This window comes from Epinephelus moara, chromosome 18 (genome assembly GCF_006386435.1).
Source record: "Epinephelus moara isolate mb chromosome 18, YSFRI_EMoa_1.0, whole genome shotgun sequence".
Classification (NCBI taxonomy): domain Eukaryota; kingdom Metazoa; phylum Chordata; class Actinopteri; order Perciformes; family Serranidae; genus Epinephelus; species Epinephelus moara.
The window spans coordinates 22,837,911-22,860,958 of NC_065523.1; the positions used below are offsets into that span (position 1 = coordinate 22,837,911).

General features: G+C 41.1%; 1 protein-coding gene across 3 annotated transcripts; it reads left to right on the plus strand.

Annotated features, from left to right (window-relative positions):
* Window positions 1-146: 146 nt before the first annotated feature.
* Window positions 147-18,550, plus strand: LOC126405784 (transcription factor MafG). 3 transcript variants are annotated; one of them, XM_050069713.1, is made up of 3 exons: window positions 147-329; window positions 10,943-11,015; window positions 11,815-18,550. In XM_050069713.1, exons 2-3 carry the CDS (start codon window positions 10,980-10,982, stop codon window positions 12,265-12,267), a joined length of 489 nt encoding a protein of 162 aa, XP_049925670.1. In that variant the 5' UTR covers window positions 147-329; window positions 10,943-10,979; the 3' UTR covers window positions 12,268-18,550. The 3 variants fall into 3 exon arrangements, with proteins under 3 accessions (XP_049925670.1, XP_049925668.1, XP_049925669.1); XM_050069711.1 differs by having other exon boundaries at window positions 185-325; XM_050069712.1 differs by lacking the exon at window positions 147-329 and adding an exon at window positions 429-1,085.
* Window positions 18,551-23,048: the final 4,498 nt, after the last annotated feature.

Sequence of the window (23,048 nt, forward strand, 5' to 3'; positions counted from 1 at the left end):
ATTCACTGCTGTTTCCCAGCCACCTAGCAGTTCTCAGCAGCCACGGTTTAACAATAGGTGGTATATATTTGGTTAAAATGTTTTCTCCTTGTGAGGAAAGAAGATCCTTCATGAATGAAGGCACGTGACCAAACACGATGACGTCTGGCTTCGATACAAGAGAAAGGAATCAACAAGGAGAGCACGAGCTGGCATTTGGAAGCGCTGTCGCTTCTGTCAGTTAAACCGACATTTAACCGTGCCTCTCATGTCCGGTCACCGTCTTGTCGGTGTAGAAAGAGGACCTTGACGGCACCGACTTCAGAGGGCGTCATTTTCAAGCCAGGTAGGTCTGTAAACCCAAACAGAGTCGGTGTTGTTATGCTGAGTGTGCATGCCTTCGCCTCGCCGCTGACAAGCTGGCCGCGGCTAGCTTCATGGGCTAGCATACCTAGCTTCTTACATCTATCTTTGTCAAGTCGGCTCAGTTTATACCAGGATGTGTTTTCAAACTAAGAGTATCCGCATCACTCCTGGTGTTAAACGCGCCTTCTTTGAAGTGTTTGGTTTTATTTTGAAAGCGCATACCGGAAATGCTCGTGTGCCGTTGGGAGCTGACAACGGTCAGGTTCCTACTATGCTGAGATGGCAGCTAAGCTTTTGTACACACTCATGAGCCGCAAATAAAACATGTCATTCAGATTTGGGGTTTGATGTAGCGTAAAGGCCAGCTGTTTGGCGCCTAAATGGTGATATCCCCGGTGGAGGAATGGTGTGTGGTGCCGTGTTGCTTCAGTTATAGTAGGAAAGACTGAGCACGGGGATTTCCTCGCCTGCTTGTTTTGTAGGCGGGGAGTTGTTTGCCACTTTCACAAGCAGGGCGCTGAGAGGTTGGAGACAAGAGTCGAGGAATGTCAAAACTGTGTAACTAGGCTGCTTTTGTGAGAAACTGTTCGCCAAGGCGTCGCGTGTGCCTCTGTATCACATCACAGCGCTTCTTGCTGGTTTGTCAACTCATGCGCTTCTTGCTGTTCAAACCTGCTGCTTCATCACCTCGTTGTGGAGAGGAGCAAGAGCGAGCCGAGGCAGCGGTTTAGCGAGATCAGGTTGGTTTCCAATATTTTCCCCTCATGACATTTCTGTCAAACATGAATGTGATTTTGGAATCTGGGCAGTGTGTTGTGCTTTTGTGCAGCTTTTTTTTTTTTTTTAAATGCATGCATGGATTTAATCTTTAAGGGAATGCAAAGCAACGCTTCGGATTGAATTGGTTCACCTGAAGTGACAATTCATTTAACCGGTGGTTAAATTGTAACAATGGCAGTGCCAAATCAAACCCGCCGTCCTTGGCTTTAATATCACAGCCAGGCAGTTATTTGTTTTATTATCATACCCAACAAACAAGCAGCGGTATTTTTTTTTTTTATATCGTGCTGAATCATCACAATGATGTATTTAGACGTTCCTCAGAATCCACCCCGAAATATGGCACCACCGGACAAAGGTCTGCTCGGTGGATAAGGGTCGATGTTTATCACCACGCCGCCGTTAATAAGGAGATGGATCGAAATGGTGCTGATCTGTCGTGCAAGTCAGTCATCAAGCCATGAGCATCAAGTGATGACCATCATGCATTTATCAATAGCCTCATCTACATTCAGCTGAGAATGTGCATTTTATTGCAGTGCTGTCATGCTACATCAACAAACCAGGGTGTGAGTACATTTAGACTAAGTGCTTAGATGTCAACTGCGATGTCAAATCCATTTAAAAAATGCATGATAAGCAATATATTATGCCTGTGTTGTTATAATGGAGTCCTGCAATGAGTGGCTGTTTAAATTGGGTCATGTGTAATTATGGGATATATGGGAAGTTAAAAACAACACCTAATGCAGGTAGAATTTGAGATAAAAATGTCTGTGTGGGCAAAAATATTTTGGTGTGTGTGTGTGTGGCATGCTGTATAGCTTTATATTTTTGTTATTGAATAGTATGCTATGGAGTACCAGCATGCTTGTGATATTATTTAATGCGGTATAACACTCAATTTCTTTTATTTTGGGCTGGCAGATGCTCTTGTTTCCCTGTGTGTGACATGATGAAATTTGCTGCCTATTAGAGTGCACGCTTATGGAGGGCAGGTAATGAATTATCCATGGAGAATCTCTGTGCAATTTGAAAAGTCACCTTGGAAACTGTTGAGCATATATAGGCACGGCTAAACAGATAGAAGTTGCCCATTCTTGCTCAGATATCCAACTTATTTCATCATCTCTGTTCATGCGAGCAGGGCATTGAAGTGTGTTTAGCAGACAGGCCAGCCCTACATCAGAAGCTCGGCTTCGCAATAAAGCGTAATGCCCATCTCTGCCTTTCTCTGCAGGTAACAAGAACAGATGAGGGCCCATATAAGAGCCCGATGGGGCTGGCAATAGTGTGCGGATGGAAGCAGGGAGTGGTGGAGATCAGCTCTGAGATTTATCGCCTCTTGTATTGAGGTAGCGACGATAAAATAAGGCTGGATACCACAGAGGTGAACCGAGTGCACAACTCATACCCAGTGGCGTTGCTCAGACTGGGCAGGCGGCGGAGGGTGGAAGAGGATATTTGAGGTTGATGAAACACGAGGCAAGACTTTGCACAGAATAGAGTACACTCTGGCCACCAACACCTCTGTATGGCCAACACAGCTGTGCCTTGGGAATAGTTACGCCTATTCAGGACAATTAATAGCCTCCAGAAAGGAACACAAATGTGGGATTTGTCCACAAAAGTGCTGCTTAAGCTGCACGGGGAAATGGGAATGCCTGGAAGGAAGGGAGAAAAAGATCAATATAGTTTTTTTCCCCCTTTTTTTTGCAATAGGGAGGGAATGCTGGTGATGAAACCTCTTGCAAGTGTAGTGCGGATTATGATTGCTTAGCGTTGCGATATGCCCGCTCCACTTCTCAAAGTAATACTTTCATCCAGACAGAGTAGCAAGTGTGTTTGATGAATTTCTGTTTGGAACTTGAGTTCGACTTGGCATGTTCATTACTGCTCTCTGTGTGTTCATAATTTAGATTAGCCAATATCGGACAGAACATGGAGAGCATAAGCGTGGAGCCGTGCACTGGCTGGTGTTTTTCATGTAACCTACTTTTATCTTGGCTGATTAATGTTTGAGACGTATCAGTGGTGAACTGACATTAAAAACAAGTGATTTAACCGTACCCATATTTGTGTAATAGGCCAAGTTAAAATGATACTAGTGAATGAGGCAGGGAAGAAACAGTCAGTGTCAGTGCATTTTTGAGGAAGCTATGTTCTGATATGTTCTCGGCTGGATATGTATAAAATTTTCTAAGGAGGTTAAAGATAGCGAGACCTTGTTCTAAGATAAGCAGTGTATAACCCACATTGGAAAGGAGCTCAGGCAGATCATTAGACTACGGTTAGTGCTGTTTTTATTAGTTCTTGATTAAATTAACAGATTCTTTGTAAATAACTGTGGGTTTCCCAAATAAATGCCTGCTATGTTTGTACCTGATTAAATTATGCCCCACATGCAACAGGATCCAGCATTCATATCTTTTTATTACTTGCTCTGTCTAGCCAATACCCCTTTACTGGCACCAGCAGACCATTTGACAATAATCTAAATTTATGAATGTGAGGTGTTTATTATTCAGAACTTAAAACAAATACAAAAGCAAAGGGACAAAAATAAAATCAATAAAACTGTCCTTGGACAATCTGTATTGCTGAATACAGAGTTGGGTTCTTTATTTAATAGTTTACTCAATATTTACAGAGCAGGTTGTGGTTCATTTTCCTTTTAATAATATTGCAGCTCATCTGTGGATGGACACAGTGGGTGCTTTTGGGATCAACCTTGCGACCTTACTCTTACAAAATGACGTTTTTAACCTTCAGACCATTGAACCATCTTTTTCCCTTTTCCACTGTCTTTGATATGTAATTGATTTTTTAATTTGTTCCAGCACTCGAAGCTTGTGAGGGAAATATGTGAGGAACTGAAAGGAGGGTTACATTGACAACCTGAGTTAAAATTCCTGGTACTGATCGTGTGATCACATATTCAGACTGCATTCTGGAATGACGTAATTGTAATTTTTTAAATTTATTTTTTTTGGACAACCACATCAAGTGTGAGGCTCCATCAAATATCCTGTGGGCAGACATCATCAATCACTTGCCATAATTTGAACTGAGTGGTGGCAATGTTATTAATAGAAATTAGCATCTTTGTTACTTCCAGGTAATAACTCTGGCTAGCCGACTGCATTTGAATCAAAGCACTCCCCGGGAAAAATAAGATGATAAATTTGTTTTCTTTCTCTTTTTTTGTTTGTCAGTGATGCTGCTGAGCTCTGTTTGTTTGATGGCCTTATCACAGAGTTGTGTTTTAATTGAAGAGAATCCACCTCAAATCATAGCTGTGCAGTTGTACCAGTGAAGGACCTGAAATATTTCAGTTTTATTTTACTTTAAATAGCATTTAAAATGTGTCGAACTGCTTTAGTTTAGCCTTTTGTGCTGTAAAGGCTGCCTTGTTACTGTCAGGTCAGAGCAATATGCATTTAATATGTATGCAACCAGTGTAGTAAAGCTCCTGGATATTTTGCCAGTGTGTGGGTTGCCTGCAACCCTTACTTCCTCTGCCAGTGCAAGGCCGAAGTATCAAGAGCTATTCTCTTCCTGTTTAATCAAGTCCTCCAGGCAGATACTGTGGAAGGCCAATGGAGTCTCTTCTCCTGTCATACCGCTTGTACTAACAGAGCAGCACAGAGAGTAAACAGCAGCTACTGAGCTCGGAAATATATTTTGTATGTATCGAAACATTGGTTAATGCAAACCAGTCTAACCCAAATCCCTTTAAATAAGCCTCACGTTATCATTGACTTCAGAAATACGAAATCCCTTGAGGGAGGTGATTCATGTTTTCACTTTAAACCACATGAACTGGATGCAAATTCCAGACATAAATGTACCACATGCTCTTCTGCATGGTATAACAAACTAGCTCCCATATGGGACACTTTCAGTGCCAGCGTTCATTATGGTACATTATGTTATGGTGTCTATTTTCACCTTGTGACAAATAATCAGTTATCAAATGTGGGGTTTTTTTAGCATGTGGCATATAATGTGCCAAATGAATGTTACAAAATATCTACAGACATTTAACTTTTTCTGCTTTCACCATCTACTGTTTGTCTCCATCTTACAACCAGAATTTCTTTATACTTTGTGATAGATGTCAAATGGTGACACATATTTTGGAAATTAAACAAAATATTTTGACAGGAACAAATGAGAGAATTACCACACGTTTATCTAATTACTAGCTAGAAATCTTCCTAATGACTCATTTCTCTGATGCTGAACAGAAGGTTAAGCTTAGACTAGTCTAAAAGTAGGAAAGCACTTAGAAAACAGTCAAAAATATTGCATACGGCTTAATATTGCCATTTAAAATCGTTCATCACATTTTTAACAACCAAATCAAATTTGAAATGCTGCTGAAATATGTTGTTCTCAGCACGGTGCATTATGAACAGTGCACATTATCCTACAAAACATGACAACAACTCACTGAATAAAATCAAAACACTGCTGAACCACATTGGATTTACGAGATTTGAGCTTTGTCCAACTTTTGCCTCATACCTCTGTTGTTTTTGTTTTTTAAATCTGGCATTAACATTAAGAGATGCTCGTTTTTTACAAAGCATTTAACCAGGATGACATGACATTTCCACACACAGTATGTCAATATGTAGTTTAAATGTGTACATTAATAAAATATCGATAAGTTTAAGTTTAACCAACTAGTAGGCCTATTTCTGGTGCTGACTAGCCAGGGTAGCAATGTTAAATTGAGTATTCAACTAATCGTGCACATCCCTACTATAAACCCTACAACATTTGGCTTTAATCCTGAAAGGCTTTTTCAGGTCTTCACCGACAGTACGAGGGGAAAAGGGCACTCCTTCTTCTTCTCACTAAATCCTGTTGTTTTACAATGCGTTTATTTCGTCGCTAATCTGTTGATCATAGTGTGTTTTGATTTAATATCGTAGTCCTCGTCTATCTATTCATTTAGCATGACTTAATTTGCAGGTAAGAGCAATATCAGTACAGGGTAGAATGTTTGAACAATCATTTAACCCTTCGTGATGGTCACACAGTCCCTCCAAAAAGCAGGCATAAGATTTTGGTTAGCTGCTATTTTAGCATTGCCCCGAACTTCCACTGGTCAACAGTATAGGCTTAGTATTTCCCCTCTACTACAAGCATATCACATTTCCCTCTGAAAGCTGCTGAATGATTTCCCCTCTCCCTCTTTTTGTCACTCTTATTTCACGCTCTGAATACTTAGTAGTTAATAGCTTCCCTCCCCTCTTCCCGTCGTACCTTTCTCTCACACAGACACACTCGCACACTGTGTTTTCCCCACACACAAGTTTACACCAGTCTTCCAGTAACTCTTCCAGAGCTATCAGAGGAGTCTGATTTTTAATTTGCGGTTAAATGGCGCCCAACACATGCAGCCTGCTTGATAATTGACTTCACTCAGCTGAAGGGAGGAATGATTAGATCTGAATATCTAGACGATCTTTTTCGACTCCGAATTAGAAGGGAGGGAGTAAAAGTAGTGGCTCCTCTGATCAGGCAAGAAGTGGTGAGAATGGCTATTTATGGCAAACAGGGTGAAACTGTTGGCTCTCTGCTTTCAGCATCTCGATAACAAACAAGCACAGTGTAAATTAACGAGCTAAACAATAACAAGAAAATGCTGACATTTTTTTTTCTGTCACACACTTATCTCATCATGTGCTTTTCAGTATCTTTGTGGTTATCATCATTCTATTTCCTGTGGAAAGTCCATGATAATGGAGCGAGAGGCTACAAGTCTCATACATTATTGATCAGGGAAACTGAATAGGTGATCATACTGATTTCACATTCAGCTCACTTCTTTTGTGTTGTGTTAATCGTTTAATATGTGCAGGCTTAGCGAAGGCAATCGAAAATGGTGCTGAACCAATGTATCATTCAAGGCCTATGTTAAATTTGGGCCACAGCTCCTAACTGTCTTCTTCAAGCTGTACAAACCTTTACAAGTCTGGACGAGGAACAGCAAAGGAATGAAATTTAAACTAGGAATATGAGCAAAATGAGCCACATTGTGCGTCTGCTCTTTTGGAGTGAAATGCATTGTTTGGTGTGAGATGATATTCAGCTGTTAGTTTCACAGAACTGAGTTGCCATTGTTGGATGCTGCCTGTGCTTTCCTGAAAACAGTCTTTCATCAGCATGCACCTCCACTGTCTAGTTTTATTCACTTCATTAGCAAGCTGCCAGTGCGAAGTGCTAGGACGCTTCTTTCCAAGAAGTGATCATGACAAGTTAAATGTATATGTGCTTGTGTGGTTTTGGTAATCTGTCGGCGCGCGGATACATGTGCATGCGATTAGTTAACGTGATATGCAACCCACTGTCATGTCTCAGTAAAGCCCGCGCCCCGTTAGTCCTCCCTAGCCATGTTTAGTATTCAGAGAGCAGGCGCTGTTGTAATCTGGATTCTGAGGCAGGTTGCTGGGGTTTTTGTTTGCTCTTATGGCCCTGATAATCTTGTTACACCGCTGTCAAGTGGAGCTGGCTCTCCCTGCAGCCCTGAACCACCATGCATGCCACCTCCAGTACCAGAAATCCACCCCCCCTTCCTCCCCCCTCGCCGCCCCCACCAGCCTACCGCCATTTTGAGACAGCCGTTGATGGAAGAGCCTTGGATGTATCCTTGAAGAATCACCTCCTGAGCATCTTTATTCAGCCTCCCACCCCCGCCCCTGTCTCCCACCCCCACCTTAGGCGGTGAACGACAGTGATAAATATTCATCAGGGGACGCAGTGCGTGGATGCTGTAGCCTCGGTTCCCCCTCAACAAAGGGTCCCCCAGCTAATGGTGTCCATCCTTGGCAGCCCCCCTGGAGAGATCCTGTGGAGGGGATGAGATCATTAAAGCATGACACGGGCTCAAGGCCGGACCTATCATGTCACATCAGCATTTATCCCACCAGTCCCCCCCCCCTTGAGTCTCAACCTAAGCCGACCCCACCTTCACGAGCTGCCCTCTATAGATTTAGATGAACACAGACAGCTTTTGAAGGTTGGCTGGGTTGCTCTCGTCGTGTTAGTTCAACTTCACAACTTCCTAATTGGCACCTTGGTTTTGGTCCTTGCTGAGATCAGTATTTTTTTTTTTCTCAACCTGTTCTTCTCAAGCTCCTCTAAATGTGTCGATCGTGCATTTTTCACAAGGCTCTTTGCGCTCACTCTCTCTCTCTTTCTTTCTTCTCACCCTCTCTTTCCCTCTCTCTTTCTCTGTCCGTCTCCCTCACTATCCCCTCCTTCTCTTTCTCCGGGTGACCACACTCAGCGATTTCTATTTCCTGTGGGTGTGATGTCTCTCCTCCACAAGCAATCAGCTCTGATTTGTCAGCGTTCTTCCAGGCGATTCATAAAAATTCAGCAAGCACCTACAAAAGACGTCTGTGTCCCTGCGCTTGCTCCCTACCTCTGCTGCCCCTGTGCTCCAAGCTGCCGCATTTGTCTCCTGCTCACACAAAAGACCTGAAATCATTACTAGGAGGTAATACATGTGTGCGAGGAAGACATTGGTGTCTAGTGTCTTCCATCGTGACTCTTGAAAGGGTGAACCTATCAAAATGCAAGGGCATTCTGTTGCGATTAAATTAGCGCAGCAAATCTGAAATTTTCCTCACATATCTTTAACAATATAGGTGTATTTTTCCTTTCTTTTCATCCCTCTGTGTTTGTGTGAGCATGCCTCTTTGTCTCTGTGAGGTATGACATGCCTGGTAGTGGAAGGGAGCAGCTGTGCATTGGACCTTGTCTGTGTTGTGCTGCCATGCCCTGTCATTGGTAGCCGTCTGTTGGCAGCAGCCTGTGCTGGAGGGTTGCAGCCTGGGCTCAATCATTCCACAGTGTCATATGGTGAGCTTTCAGCCATGCCAAGCCGTGCCTACTATGTCACCCTACACAGCTGTGTGACAGAATACGCCTCTTCAACCTGGACAATGTGCCATCTCTTTGCATTTTCAAGATTCCAACTGGTTTTTGAACAATGTTGGGTCTAGGCGGCTGAGGGGGAAATGATAGGCTTATATGAAATTTGGAAGAAGCAGGGCTTTTTTTTTTCTACTCTCATCTCAGTAGCTATTAGTGGAGTACTTTCCTGTCTATTTGTCCATTATCTGTGCATCATCAGGCAGACCATTATCCCATTATGTTTTGCATCTGTGGTCCAAATGCTTACTGGAAATGAGTCACCACAAAGGCCGGTGAAAGGTAGGTGTTACTATCAGTCAGCTATTCATAGCCAGCCCAACAGGGATGAAAGTATCACATTTAAAAAGTCCTCCGCAGAACGTGAAAGGCTTTTTTTAAATGGGCATCTGCAGCGCGGGGAAACATTGCCGTTTTATGAGGAGCCAGAGGACTTTTTGAAGTGAAAGCATCAAGAATGCGAGTCACAATCTGACCTCATGTTATGTCCCCAGCCTGTGTGATAGTGTCGTATTCAGGTCATTTTTAACAAGCGTCTGTCTCTGCCTGTTTGGCTCAGGTGACCGGTCCACCTGTAGCACCCTTTTGTTGCCATGGAAATATCCTGGCCATCTTAGTGCACTTCAGAGCTACGACTCATCTCTTTCTTTTTCTTTTTTTACCCCCTCCCTTGCTGAGCTTCTTTGCACACATCATGCATATACATGATGACTATCTTAGTGGGCGTGTAGACTATAAACACATGCACACACTGACAGTAGTTCTTTTTAGGATTCCTTCTTTTTTTTTTTTTTTTTTGGAGATTCTTTTGTTTCCTTTTTTGATGCTAAAAAGTTGTAAGAGCCCACATGCATTTGTTTATGTGCTCAGTACAAACACACACTGCTGGGCTGTGTAAATCAGCTTACAGAGGCAATGTGCTGGCTGGGCTGACTGTGGTGGGTGCCTGTGTCGCTGACACAGCATTTACTGTGTGTAGTGTAAAGCACCCAGGGCCACAACTGTGTGTGTGTGTGTGCGTGTGCGTGTTTGTGTGTGCATACTTATCCTGTGGCAAAGCTCACACGGTGGAAGACACCCAGCCTTCTGTCTGTCTGTCTGTCTGTCTGTCTGTCTTAACACCAGTAGGTTAGATTTCTCCTCTGCACAGCTTCCTTTGGTCTTCCCTCAGTACTGACATGACAGAATAAACTGCAGTGCAGCCCTGTTGTTCTGGATGGTAACTGGGCTCTGCAGCAGTTACAGCATATCCCCTTTTCATTGATTTATGGGATTATAGTCTCACACCAGCCAAATCTAGACAGGTGTGACTGTCTAGACTGGATAGCTCATACAGTAGATGAAAGTCTGCCCTGTGTCCCTCCAGTGATATATTTTAGCTGAGGTTGTATGTACAGTAGAGAGGCTGAAGGCTTTGTTTTAGTCCATCCGCATCCTCTGCTGTTGCTGCTCTGAGAGGCTGCACTTAACAGAAGTGACTCTTGAGCTTTGTTTTCCAAGAAATCGTTGTGAATTGCTGCCAGCCAACTAAATGTCATCCTCCTTGTGACCTGCCACGCTGCTGTTTGAATGCAGCGCAGGCTTGGAGTGAGAGACCTATGTTGGAGGGGGAAATGCATACCGCCAAGGTATTTGTTCATAGTGACAGGTGCAGTAATGGTCCAGGTACCACTTGCTGAACAGACTTGGCATCACTTGCAAGGAAGTCATAAGTCCTTGACCCACTTTGTGCCTTGTGTATTTGAAGGACTTTGTCATGCTGTAGCATCTTTGCCAGAGATGTGAAAGAAATGTTCTTCCTCTGAGCTTGTTTTTTTCTTGTGGTATTGTTCTGTGTACTGATGGTGACTTTTCTTACCCACAGACCAACCAGCAGTACAGGTGGACGCGGCTCTCGTGGCATGACTACCACAAACAAGGGAAACAAGGCCTTGAAGGTAATTAGCATGTATGACACAGATTTAATTTGTCAAATTGCAAGGGTTGGGTGCTGAACTCGGTACTTTTAAGGGAACCTACGAAATTGCATCGGTACTCGCAAGTACTGATTAACATTAAATCAGTCAGTGCCAAATTTCAGTACCTAAGAGTGCACCTGGGTGAAAGGGCTGGGTTCAGACAGGACGCCGAAGCACCGCGAAGCACCCCAAAGCGGGAAGCTGCCTGTGGAACTCCCTGGCCGGCTTTGGGATGCTTTGCAGGGGAGACAACAAAACTCCATAGAGCCGGTAGTGCTGCGAAATGCCCAAAAGACGGGAACCCGGCCAGGGTGCTCCGTCGGCTTCGCAGTGAGTCAAACCTACTCCTGCAGCACCAATAGTTTCATTCTATCTGACCTGCTTTATTTTATTTTTATTTTAGAAATAGCCTAGTATCACTTCTGTTTGTGATTGTGGTTTTTTCAATTTACATACTTATTTCTCATGTTTATCAGGTGTGTCTAAACAGAGAGACGAGCAGACACATACACACATGTGCACACACACTCACACACAGGAAGCAGATAGACAGAGATTAAGCTCTATGTGTGATTAGAAAAGAGAAGAGGAGCTGAATTGCTTGTTGACTTTAGCTTATTACAGAAAGTACCAAGAAACAGTACTGTTTGGAACTGGTACTGAATTCAAGGTGAACTGGTATCGGTTCAAATGTGAATGGTACCCAACCCTACAAATTGTGAAAAGTCAATGTTAAATGCCAATATAAAGACCAACACTTACTAATCCCCATCCCCAGGTGAAGCGGGAGCCAGGGGAAAATGGCACCAGCCTGACAGATGACGAGCTGGTGACCATGTCAGTGCGAGAGCTGAACCAGCATCTACGAGGCCTGACGAAGGAGGAAATCCTTCAGCTGAAGCAGCGGCGGCGTACCCTGAAAAACCGCGGCTATGCTGCCAGCTGCCGGGTAAAGCGTGTCACCCAGAAAGAGGAGCTGGAGAAGCAAAAGGCTCAGCTGCAGCAGGAAGTGGACAAGCTGGCCACAGAGAACGCCAGCATGAAGGTGGAGCTGGACGCTCTGCGTTCAAAGTATGAGGCCCTCCAGAGCTTTGCTAGGACTGTGGCCCGCAACCCCGTCGCCTCAGCCAGGGGACCCATGGCCTCTGTCATAGGGCCCCTCATCCCTGGTAAAGTAGCTGCCACCAGCGTCATCACCATCGTCAAATCCAAAACGGAGGCTAGGTCGTAGTAGCAGAAAGGGCGGGAGGAAGATATTCAAGACTAAACTAGTCAGTGCATCGTAACATGCTGCAGGATTACCTGTGTAAGTTCTCTGTTTTAACCCTTGGCACTAACACTAAAAATATGCTTCCCAAATTCACTCTTAAAGTATGACTCAGCAGTCTGGCAGTTGGTTGTCTAAGAATGACGAGGTATTGAAAATACTGAAACGTTTTATTTAAAAAGCAGACTGTGGTTACAAATACTCATGAAGGGAATGCTGGGTAGAAAAAGTACAAAAATTGAATCAAATTCAGACTGTTAATAGTTTGTTGATTTTTGATAAGGTACTGTGTGTGATGTGTTCGTTTCCTTGAGGCTGAGATCTTTCCGTCCTAAAAATTGGCATTTATAGAGTCTCACAAACAGTAAAATAATATGTTGTAGACATTAGTCCTTGCCCCTGAAGCCCTTTGCCTGTTATTATGCACTGACTTAAATTTGGATGAATAACAAATGGTCACAAACTCTTGGTGTGGATGCTACAGATGTCTTCATAACAGCCTGACTAACCCAAAACTAGTAAATTAGTCAAATTTGTGATTTTGTTGGTCGTCTGTCAAGAACATAAGCGTGAAATAATGCTCCCAAATCTAGCATTCATTTCTGTTTATCTGCGACAGGCTTTAATGAACTTGTCATTATCAATATGACTGGTAGATGCAATAATATATGTATGCACTGAAAATACAAAGAGGTCTTGCATATTTATGGTTAAGTGGAAACGTTAAAAATGATCAGCAGTTCTTAATGATATTGTTCCAGAGCTGAGTGCCATTCCAATATGACAAGATTCTTCTACAATATCTGAATACCTGAATGTTATAACAGTAATATCCTCGTGTTTTGTGGGGACGGTGAAATCCACAGACATTTTGAAACATAATTTTTGCTCATAGAGAAAATACGTTCAAGTTGTTTTGTTTGAAAGATATATATTGCATTTTTTGTAATTACTTGTTGACAGGGCCGTCAGATATTTCCAAAAGAAAAATCTTTACACAAGCTTTACTGTTTGAATTGTTAAGGTGTAGAAAACTTTGTCTAATGTTGAGTTCTTGGTTTTTATTACTAGGTAGATTACCTTCCATTGTTTATAGAAATACAGATAACGAAAACGTAAAAAAAAAAAAAATTCCTGTGACATCTTTTTGCAATTGTACCGAAAGTGGCTTACTATTGAAGTCTGATAGCTTTTTTCTAGTGACTAGGCGCGTACTGTGGGGTAGCGCGTGACGTGATGTGTAAGTGACAAGTTGGCAGTGTCGTTCACTGTATAGATGTCAATGCTGTGCTATTTAAAACAAATCTGTAGAGCTAAACTAGGTGGTGTAAACAAGGTCAATTGTCTTTGTGCGTATTGGCATCTGTGATATCCTCCGCTTCCTCGGTGTTAGTTACAAATCATATTGTCATCAAGAGTTTACCACATTGAGCCATGTAAGACAGAATTGGGTGGAATCGCATTAGTGACTTTTACCTGAAGCTTAAAGTGATACTGTCATTGCAGAATCTGAATAATGTTTCCACTTGGTGCTGGATGCCCTCTAAATACATCCTCTGTAACCTGGTAGTAAATGACTTCATTGTTGGGACGATTTCATCATCGTATCCATTCCAGCCACTGAATTTATTTGAAATAGATTGCAGGAATAGAAATGAAAAACCCTTCAAATTTGACAGACTAAATGAAATGTGAAGTGAAACGTCCAGTGTGTAGGATTTAGGGGGATAAAATAAATATGTTAAGTTTTTTTTTTTTTTTAGTGTATAATCACTTTAAATAAGAATTGTTGCGCTTTTGTTACCTTAAAATAAGCTGTTCATATCTAAATAGGGAGATGTTGCATCAACACGTTTCTACAGTTGCCCAGACCAGACAAACCACTGGCTCTAGCTGGGGCTGTTCGTGCTATCGCGTTGGCCACCATAGTTAGGGCCCCCTCTGTGACACGTTGTTTGGAAAAACACACATTTTTTAACATGAAATTGCTTCCCAGCTGGCACCAGATGTCATGTGATGTTAGAAAGACGTTGGACTCTTTTATCAGACAAACGTAAAATTTTGGTTGGAATGAAAATCGAGTTGACGATTTTACATGTCTAACGTTAGAATTTCACTTTGTGTGGACGTTAACATTATTATGTTATTCTACATTAAGTCGCCATCAGCATGAGACATTTGGAAGATGCTGGATTTTGGTTATTTAACAAAACTTAATACCAACAAAATATTAGCATCATCTGTTGTCAGTAATCTATGTGAAATTTAGGGATGCACGATAATATCGGCACATTATCTATCGGCCGATATTGGCTTTAAAATGAAACATTGGAATCGGCCAACATGCAGATTTTTGCCGATATGACAAACCTGTATATTTTTTTAATTGACAGTTAAATGATATAGCACAGGTAGCAAAACAACATATCTGAAATATATACAAGTAAGTAAGTAGGAATGAAGCAGAAAAGGTATCTCTCATGCTTGTAAATTACAATGAAAGGGCCATTAACCAAAGACAACATGTCTTAAATGTTTATGATTCAGTTACTAACTTTTTGGTGCAAAAGCACTTACAATATAGCATGAAATGCTGATACCCAGTGTGAAGATAATGTTCACAATCACCATAAATTAACCAGTAACCCAATACGTTTGTCATTTGAGTCTATTAACAAACTGTTAGGAATAAAACATGCTGAACAATGAAACAATTGGGCCCACAGATGTGTTACTGTTACAGTCTGTGAAAGTCTATGTAGTAGTTGAGCTCAGAGGAGTGAATCCGTGTGTTCAGAGTTCAGTAACTTACGACACTGCACTGTCCTGTCTAAGGTAAATCTAGAGGAACCTGCCTAACAAGGTCCTTCGCAGAAAAAACACTTTAAAATCCGAAGACTGATGCCAAAAAGACTACGATGTTAAAGGATGAGTCCTGCAGTGCTGTGTTCTGATGTGGCGTTATCCTCTCTTGATCCAACAAACAATGTAAACTCAACTGCTAAGCTAGCTAACGGTTAGCAAGATAAAGTCCACACTAGTTGGAGGCTGCCAAAGCAGCTAGCTAGATGCTAGTGGGCTAAACCATCCACACAATTCTTCCGGCATGGCACTTTGTCAAAAGTTTTTTTTACAGTCATTCTTACAGTCAAGACACTGAGCAAAAGCCCCACAATCACCATGCTCCTGTGCTTACAGTCAGCTCTTTTCGGCTCACTATTTAGTACATGCTACCGTCTCTACCACTACCGACAGCTTAACAAGCAAATTAACACCCATTCAACTTGAACTCCACTAAATAAACTCTGCTTTACAAATTTCTTTAACCACCACCAAGGAAAACAAAAGACTGTGAAGTCTTATTTTTCTTATGGCTTTTCAAATTTTAAAGGGAACGTTCTTTATAAATACATATAAATCAGACAGTAAAAAAATAGCACTATACAATGCAAACACAAGTAGGCTACATGCTCTTAAACCAGGTCTTACACAAGTAGGCCGACAAAAATGAAAAGACATGTAAAATAAAGAAACTGGGTACAAGCATACAGATAAAGAGGTATATTCAGTCATAGGATTCAGAAAAGAGAGATGCATAATTTTCCATTATATATGGATATATTGATATCAGTAACGGTTATCAGCCAAATGAGATATTGCGTATTGCATATCAGATATCAGCAGTGAAATTAGGATGGGTTTACAAAATCCAACCAAATATCAACGTCTAATGATGTTTGAGGCCAGCTGGGTGTACTCAGTGTTTTTACCAGTTTAAAACGCCACGTTTGTTTGTTCTGGAGAGGAACAGACCTCTGTGGATAATTTGACCCCCAGTTAAAATCTCCTGAACATCTGTATCTTAAATTATCAGACGGAGACACATTAGCAGGTGCTGGGCTAGCGTTCTTTTTGCAACAAGCCGAACAGCATCAGAGAAACACTAATTTTTTTATCGTGCTTTTTTCAGTGTTTTTACCTGTTTTAATCCTCTGGTCCGTTTGTTTTGGAGAGGAAGAGACATTTGCTGATAATTCGGGTCCCTGTAAAAACCTCATCAACAATGAACACCGAAGGAATTCTAACCAGGAGGAGTTTCAGCTGTTTACAATCTGCATCCTCACAGCTAGATCCCCCTAAATCTTACACACTGCTCCTTTAATACTGTTTTTTTTTTTCCCTCCAAATGTTGAGAAACTTCCTCAATACTCTCACTAAGATTGCATCAATGAACTGAAAGGGTAACAGGCCAAATGGTGCAGCATCACTCGTGTAAATTTCCCCACTGGACTTCAGATTGTCAGATTAAAAGCGGTAGGGTTTGGCTGAGGGTTTGTATGCACTAAGCTCCTGCTTGTTTTGCTCAGGACAAAACAGGTCACTCTAAAAATGAACAAACCATTCTAGATGAGAAGCAGGGGATGGCAGCTCTGTTCAATTTTTGTTTTCCTTTTTTTTTTTTTTATAATAATAATAAGCATGTCATAAAGGGCTTCAATCCACACTCAGAAAGAGACACAGCAAGACCACGTAGAATTACAATCAACAACTGCTGCCAGCAGCCGCTCCTTCTGTGCCAAGCGTCACATCACTCTCCTGGTCCTCTAAAACAAAACAAAACAAAAAAAAAAAGGAATTTAACAGTGGAGCGGTTTTACACCTCAAGGTGAAAGTAGTTGTGTAATGACGTTAACCGAATGCACTTCATCCGGATCTCACTCTCCTGCTGGTCAGAATGTCTTAGTGTCGGCGAGGTGTTAATCTACGGTCACTCTCAAAGCTACGCCTCAGCAAAAACTCCTGGGTGCTGGTTATACCGTCTGTGTGCAAGTATCCTATCCTCAACATGCTTAGCTATCTACATTGACTGGTTAACTGTGGGAAAATATATATCTGACTCTTGACATAGCCCAGTATTGATGTTGGCGTCCTTATTGCTGTGGCAGTCTTGTGGAGTGAATCTTTTTTCGTGTCAAGTGTCTTTCAAGGTGTTCGAGCGGCACCGCCGACCAATCTCTCGATCTCCGCCAAGAGATGACGACTCTCTCTTTCTCACACATACAGGTGTATAGTATGTAGCTACAGTAGGTATTAATGACCATTGTGAAAAAGTGACCCTTAATATGCAACTCAGTGGAAAGGTGTGAAAGAGTAGATGTAAGAGTAATCAATATTGTCAAAGTGACTATGGTCTGTTATTTAATAATTCTTGCTGTTTTGTAGGTTTTTTTTGTAAAGATGTGTTTTTTATTTCGCCCTCAGATTTTGAATCCCTCAAAGGAAGAGCAATTGGCCCTTGTTTATCGTAGCTAAAGCTGTAGTAGTGTACAGTGCTTCAAAGGAATCATGGGACAGTTGCACTCAAGCCTTACTCACTAATTACTCTGGTCTCAAATTGGCTGATTCACCCGGATCCATACATTGGACTTGGCTATCTGACTGAAAGATGATGCTATTCTGTAAACGTCTGTGCACTGAGTGAAATGGATGCTACAGTAGATTCTGTCACAAGGGCCACTTGCAATATTTTACTTTCTTCGGTGTGCGTGCGAGCGCGTGCGTGTGTTTTTGTACGTTTGAGGTTCCTCTGCTGCTACACCAGTCATTAATGCTCGTCGTTTGCTGTAGCATCATCCACGGCGTTTTCTGTTCTCATTACGTGTCGAGTGTGTATTTGAAATTGATCTTAACACTGTAATTTGTTCTGCAGATTTCTATTTTAATTGGTTATGGCTTTTGTTTTCTTCTTATTTTGTTTTTACAGGCAACATGTTAGAGAGGATAAATAACAGCACTTGTGTGGCAGTTGAATTTAATAGCTCTCAAGACATTGGCTTTTTTTTTTTTTTTTTTTTTCCATGAAATTATGCTTTGAAAACAGTTGACTGTGCAGGTTTCTTCCTCTTACTCTATGGAGTGGGTCTGTGTTTCAAAGGTATAAAAATCTGACTAAAGCGAGTAATACAAAGTTAATTATCTGTTTTTGTTATTTTTCTGTATGGGTTGTAATAAAATATTGCAGTACTTTGTATGAAAACAGACAATAGTTAATTGTAACTATTTATAAATTAAATTATTGTACTTTTTGCAATCTGTAGATAAGTACTATGTATTCATATATACAGTAACAACTGTGGATTTAAACGTGATTCTCTGAGGTGTCTAAGTTATTGATGTATATATTGTATGTTTGTTGATACAGCTTACTTTATTTTCTATAAGACCAATAAAATGTTTTGAAAAAGGATACTACTCTGTCTCTTTGGAGGCTTTTAAACACTGTTGAAATGGGGTTTTGTCATATTCTGTGGCGTCATTGACCCAGTTTGATACTTGTAAAAATAAACTGGCGGGGAAGGCTCTTTGCCGTCCAGGGTGGGTTTTAGAAGACAGCGATCATTTAGATGGCACGATTTCTTTTTCTGTGATCCAAAAAAAGCCGTTGGGCGACCCACTTTGGCTAACCTCAGCGGACATATTTTTGGCCCGACACGAGTAAAACATTAGAGTCATGAAGGATGTCTAGGTGTGCTTGTCCTAGATTAGGAGGAGTAGTGAGTTAGTCATCTGTGCTCCCTATGGGCCTCCTAAACCCCCCCTCTGTCTCAGCGCACCTCATCAAACATCACCCTCCTCAGCAGCGTTTCAACCCCAGCACATTCAAAACACATCTCATGAGAGAACACGCGGAGACAAAGAGACAGATGGCTGAAGACGAGCTACATCTTACCCCTCCATCCTGCGGGGGTGAGTCTAAACCCCAGTGCCTCTGCAGCGATGCAGAGTGGTATTGTTCCCCCCTTTGTCTTAAATTGAAGAGACTCCTACAGGTCTGTGTGACCTGTGCCTTAAATCAGGCTCCTCTTCCTCTGGATGCCTGCCCCAGACAACCGGATGGCCTCTGAAGAGTTGATTAATTTGGCGGGTTGGGTTAAGGTGAGCTGGTGGGCAATCTAGGACAGCATTCTTCATCTTCACCCACTTCTGCAGCAGGTGCCTGCCCCAGTTCTCAGACCAGAGCCCCGCTGTACAATTAATGTTGCCATCCCCATCAGCAAGGCCGTTCATTTAGCACGTTTGCCGTGCCAAAGCTTGGCATGGTGCTCCGCTCTGCAAATGTCACCACGGCAGAGGACATGCCTGTTTGTAAGAGATGCTGCACTGGGTGAGAGGTGTATTACTCCTCGTACCATCAGCAAATATTTGAACCACATACAGCTGTAGTGATGACACATCATATGAAGGATTCTTATCGTATCAAACACCATGATTTTTCAGACAGTCAGTGCCATTGCAGCTATACGAAAAACCCACAGGATAAAAGCCAAGTTAAAGACTCCAGACAGCAGATACCAGGATGTAGTGAGGAGTACACCTTGCCCCAGCTCTCATGCAATAAGTGGGGCTGGGTTTCCCTCTGCTGGCACGTCTGTGTAAAGACCTTGTGTGATTTAACAGGGTTTTTCCACAAGATGACGCCACACACTCTTAACAGAAGGATTTCCCCTACACTGCACAGCTTTACTATGTCAGTTAGGAAAATCACTAACAGCATCACAGTAAAGGTTTGTGAGTTCAGATTTTATTGACACTGTGCAAGTGAGGCGTTTATTTAACCTTTTGAAAGCATGGTTGGTGATGTTGTATAAGCCAATTAGACAAACTTAAAATATAACAAAACATTATCTTTTTTTGTGGAATAATTTTCTTGTTTTAAATAAAACAAAAAAAAACATGAGCACACCACTCCAGTCTTGATCTCACTTCACTGGCTTCCTGTCCGCTTCAGGATTGATTTTAAGATTTTATTGCTTGTTTTTAAGGTTTTAAACGGCACGGCACCACCTTACTTATGTGAGATGTTACGCATCCACACACCTGTCAGAGCTTTGAGGTCATCCAGTCAGATGTTGCTGGGTGTCCCTAGATCCAGACTAAAAAATAGAGGTGACCGAGTTTTTTCTGTGGCTGCTCCTAACCTTTGGAATAGTTTACCCATGCAGATAAGAACTGCTCAGACCGCTGAATCTTTCAAGACTTTACTAAAGACGTACCTTTTTCTTTGGCTTTTAATGTGAGCTGATCTTTAACATCTCCATATATTGTTTTTTGTTTGTTTGCCATGTGTTTCTGTTTATTGTTAGTTTATTGTATGCTTGTGAAGCACTTTGGTCAACTCTGCTTGTTTTTAAATGTGCTATAAAAATAAATTTGACCTTGACCTTGACAATGAACACTGATAAGAGTGTCAACAAAAATCAAGCAGTAAAATAAAGATTTACTGCAGGGCTGTTGGGTTGCATGCCTGTAATTATTTATCTATTTATATTTATTTTTTCATGCACTTCATGATCTATCAGCTAAGCCTGTTTGTAATTCATTTTTGTCTTTTTTTTAATTGATTGCATATGTTTGTTTTATCCACCTTAGTTAGACTTTAAAGTTTGTAAAAATGTATGTGTGTGTATATGTATATATATATATATATATATAAAAACAACAAATTAAAAAAAATAAGGAAAAAAAACACACAACAAAAATAAATTTATATACGTAGAAATTGGAGAATTATACCAGTAATTATTATTGGTTTTAGATGCACATAAAAATTGCCCAGTATGGAGATATTTCCTTCTTGCTTGTGATCTTATTAGTCACCACAAATTCACAGTAATATTTTAAAATAACTTTTATATATGCTAAATCAATATATCTATAGATAGATTATGTAAATTTGCCCAGTGTTTCTGTATGTGTTCATAGATAGGTTGCAGTTTGTATTTATTTAGCCTTTAATTCTTTTTAAAATTATTTTAATTTGATTTCATTTAATTTAATTCCGTTTTATTTTATTTTATTTTATTTTACAGACTCCCTGTCTTTTAAACCTCAGGTTAATAATCTTCTTAAAAAGCTGAGGCTGAAGTTAGGGTTAAATCTCAGAAACAAGTCCTGTGTCTCCTTTGAGGCTGGAAAAAGACTGGTTGCTGCTATGTTTTTACCATTTCTAGATTATGGTGATCTGTTGCACATGAATGCATCTGCACATTGTCTGCACATGTTAGATAAAGCACATCATAGTGCACTGAGACTTTATTCCAGGGCTGGTTGGCCTTCTTTAACCTTTCATAGGCTCAGTCACTGGTATTTGTCCATTTATAAAGCCTTACTGGGTAAACTCCCTTCATATATTTGTACTGTGATTGAACAGAGATCTGACAGTAGCTTTAGTCTGAGATCACAAGACTTAGTGTTGTTGTGTGCTCCTGGTGCACAGACTGAGCTGGGAAGGAAAGCTTTTATGTGCTCTGCTCCTCTCACTTGGAATAACCTTCAAAAAGAGTTGAAACTATGTGAACTGGTCCCACTGCCTGATTTTAAAGCTCTCAGAAGTACGAGGATGAATGAATCTGTTTGTCATTGTGCATAGTTGTTCTAATATTTCTACAAGTTACTGTGTGTCTTTTATGCTTATTGTGTGGCTGTTTGGCTGAAACTTTTTGTATGCTGCTGTCTTGGCCAGGTTTCCCTTTAACTGGTTAAAAATTGGTTAAATTGAAAAAAAAAAGCATTATTGTTTGTGATATTTTTCCTAGAAGCACAAAGGAGGAATGTGTGTCTCTCTCCACTGTTATGCAGATGACACTCAGCTGTACCTCCCTGTTAAACCCACTGACCTCAGCATGCTGAGTTCTCTACAGGACTGTCTTTATGATATCAAAAACTGGGTGTCTTTAAATTTTCTTCAGCTCAGTTCTAAGAAAACAGAAATCCTTGTAATTGGGTCACAACATATCACAAAACAAATACTGCCATCTACTGGTCACCTGTCTCAACACATAAAGCAACAACGTCATCTCTTCATGTCTTGATTATTGCAACAACCTTTATTCATATCTTAATAACCAAGAAGCACGACCACATCACACCAGTTTTAGCCTCTTTACACTGGCTCCCCATTTGTTTTAGGACTGACTTTAAGGCTCTTCATGGCCTGGCTCCAGATTACATTTCAGACCTGCTAGTCCCTTATGAACCCCTGTGTAGTTTGAGATCCTCAGGCAGAGGTCTTCTGCTTGTCCCAGAGTCCAGACTGAAGACCAAAGGAGGCAAAGCTTTTGCCACCAGGGCCCCGAGGCTCTGGAATGACCTGCCTGAGGGTGTAAGGCTGTCTGAGTCACTGTCTTCATTTTAGTCTCTCTAAAAACATACTTCTATCAGCTGTCTGTCTATTTTATTGCTATCTTATTGATGTTATTTCCCATTTATTATCTTGATCTTGATTTTAGTTTTGGCCTTCCTTATTTTATTACTTAGATTGCTTTGTTTTGTTCTCCTTGTCTTTGAAGTGTGTGTAGTTTTATTGTAGCTGTGTTTTGAAAGGTGCTGTACAAGTTAAAGTTCATTATTCTTACCATATCTCCAATGTTACTTGTTTTATTCAGCTAAGCAGGTCCTGTGTTTGGATATGGGGATGCAATTCATGTGTTTATTTGTGGATGTATCTTAGGTGAATATTTGTGGATGCATACTGTGAATGGAGATGCTGATCTTTTTAAATCTGTGTATGCGTTTGTGGATGCATTTTCTTTTCTTTTTAATATCATAATTTGTATTTTCTTTCTTCTTTCAGGCCTCCAGTGGACAGGTGTTGTAAATTAGTTTCTGGTTCTCGTGCATTAATATACATTTCTTTTTTTTTATTTCAAGACAAGGGACAGAACAGTACATGTATGAGACAGAAC

Bases quoted from the DNA above. Each gene is read 5' to 3' on its own strand.
- LOC126405784 (XM_050069713.1), top strand. From the start codon at position 10,980: ATGACTACCACAAACAAGGGAAACAAGGCCTTGAAG. The intron at 11,016-11,814 runs GTAATTAGCATG...CCCCATCCCCAG, and splicing joins AGGGAAACAAGGCCTTGAAG to GTGAAGCGGGAGCCAGGGGA.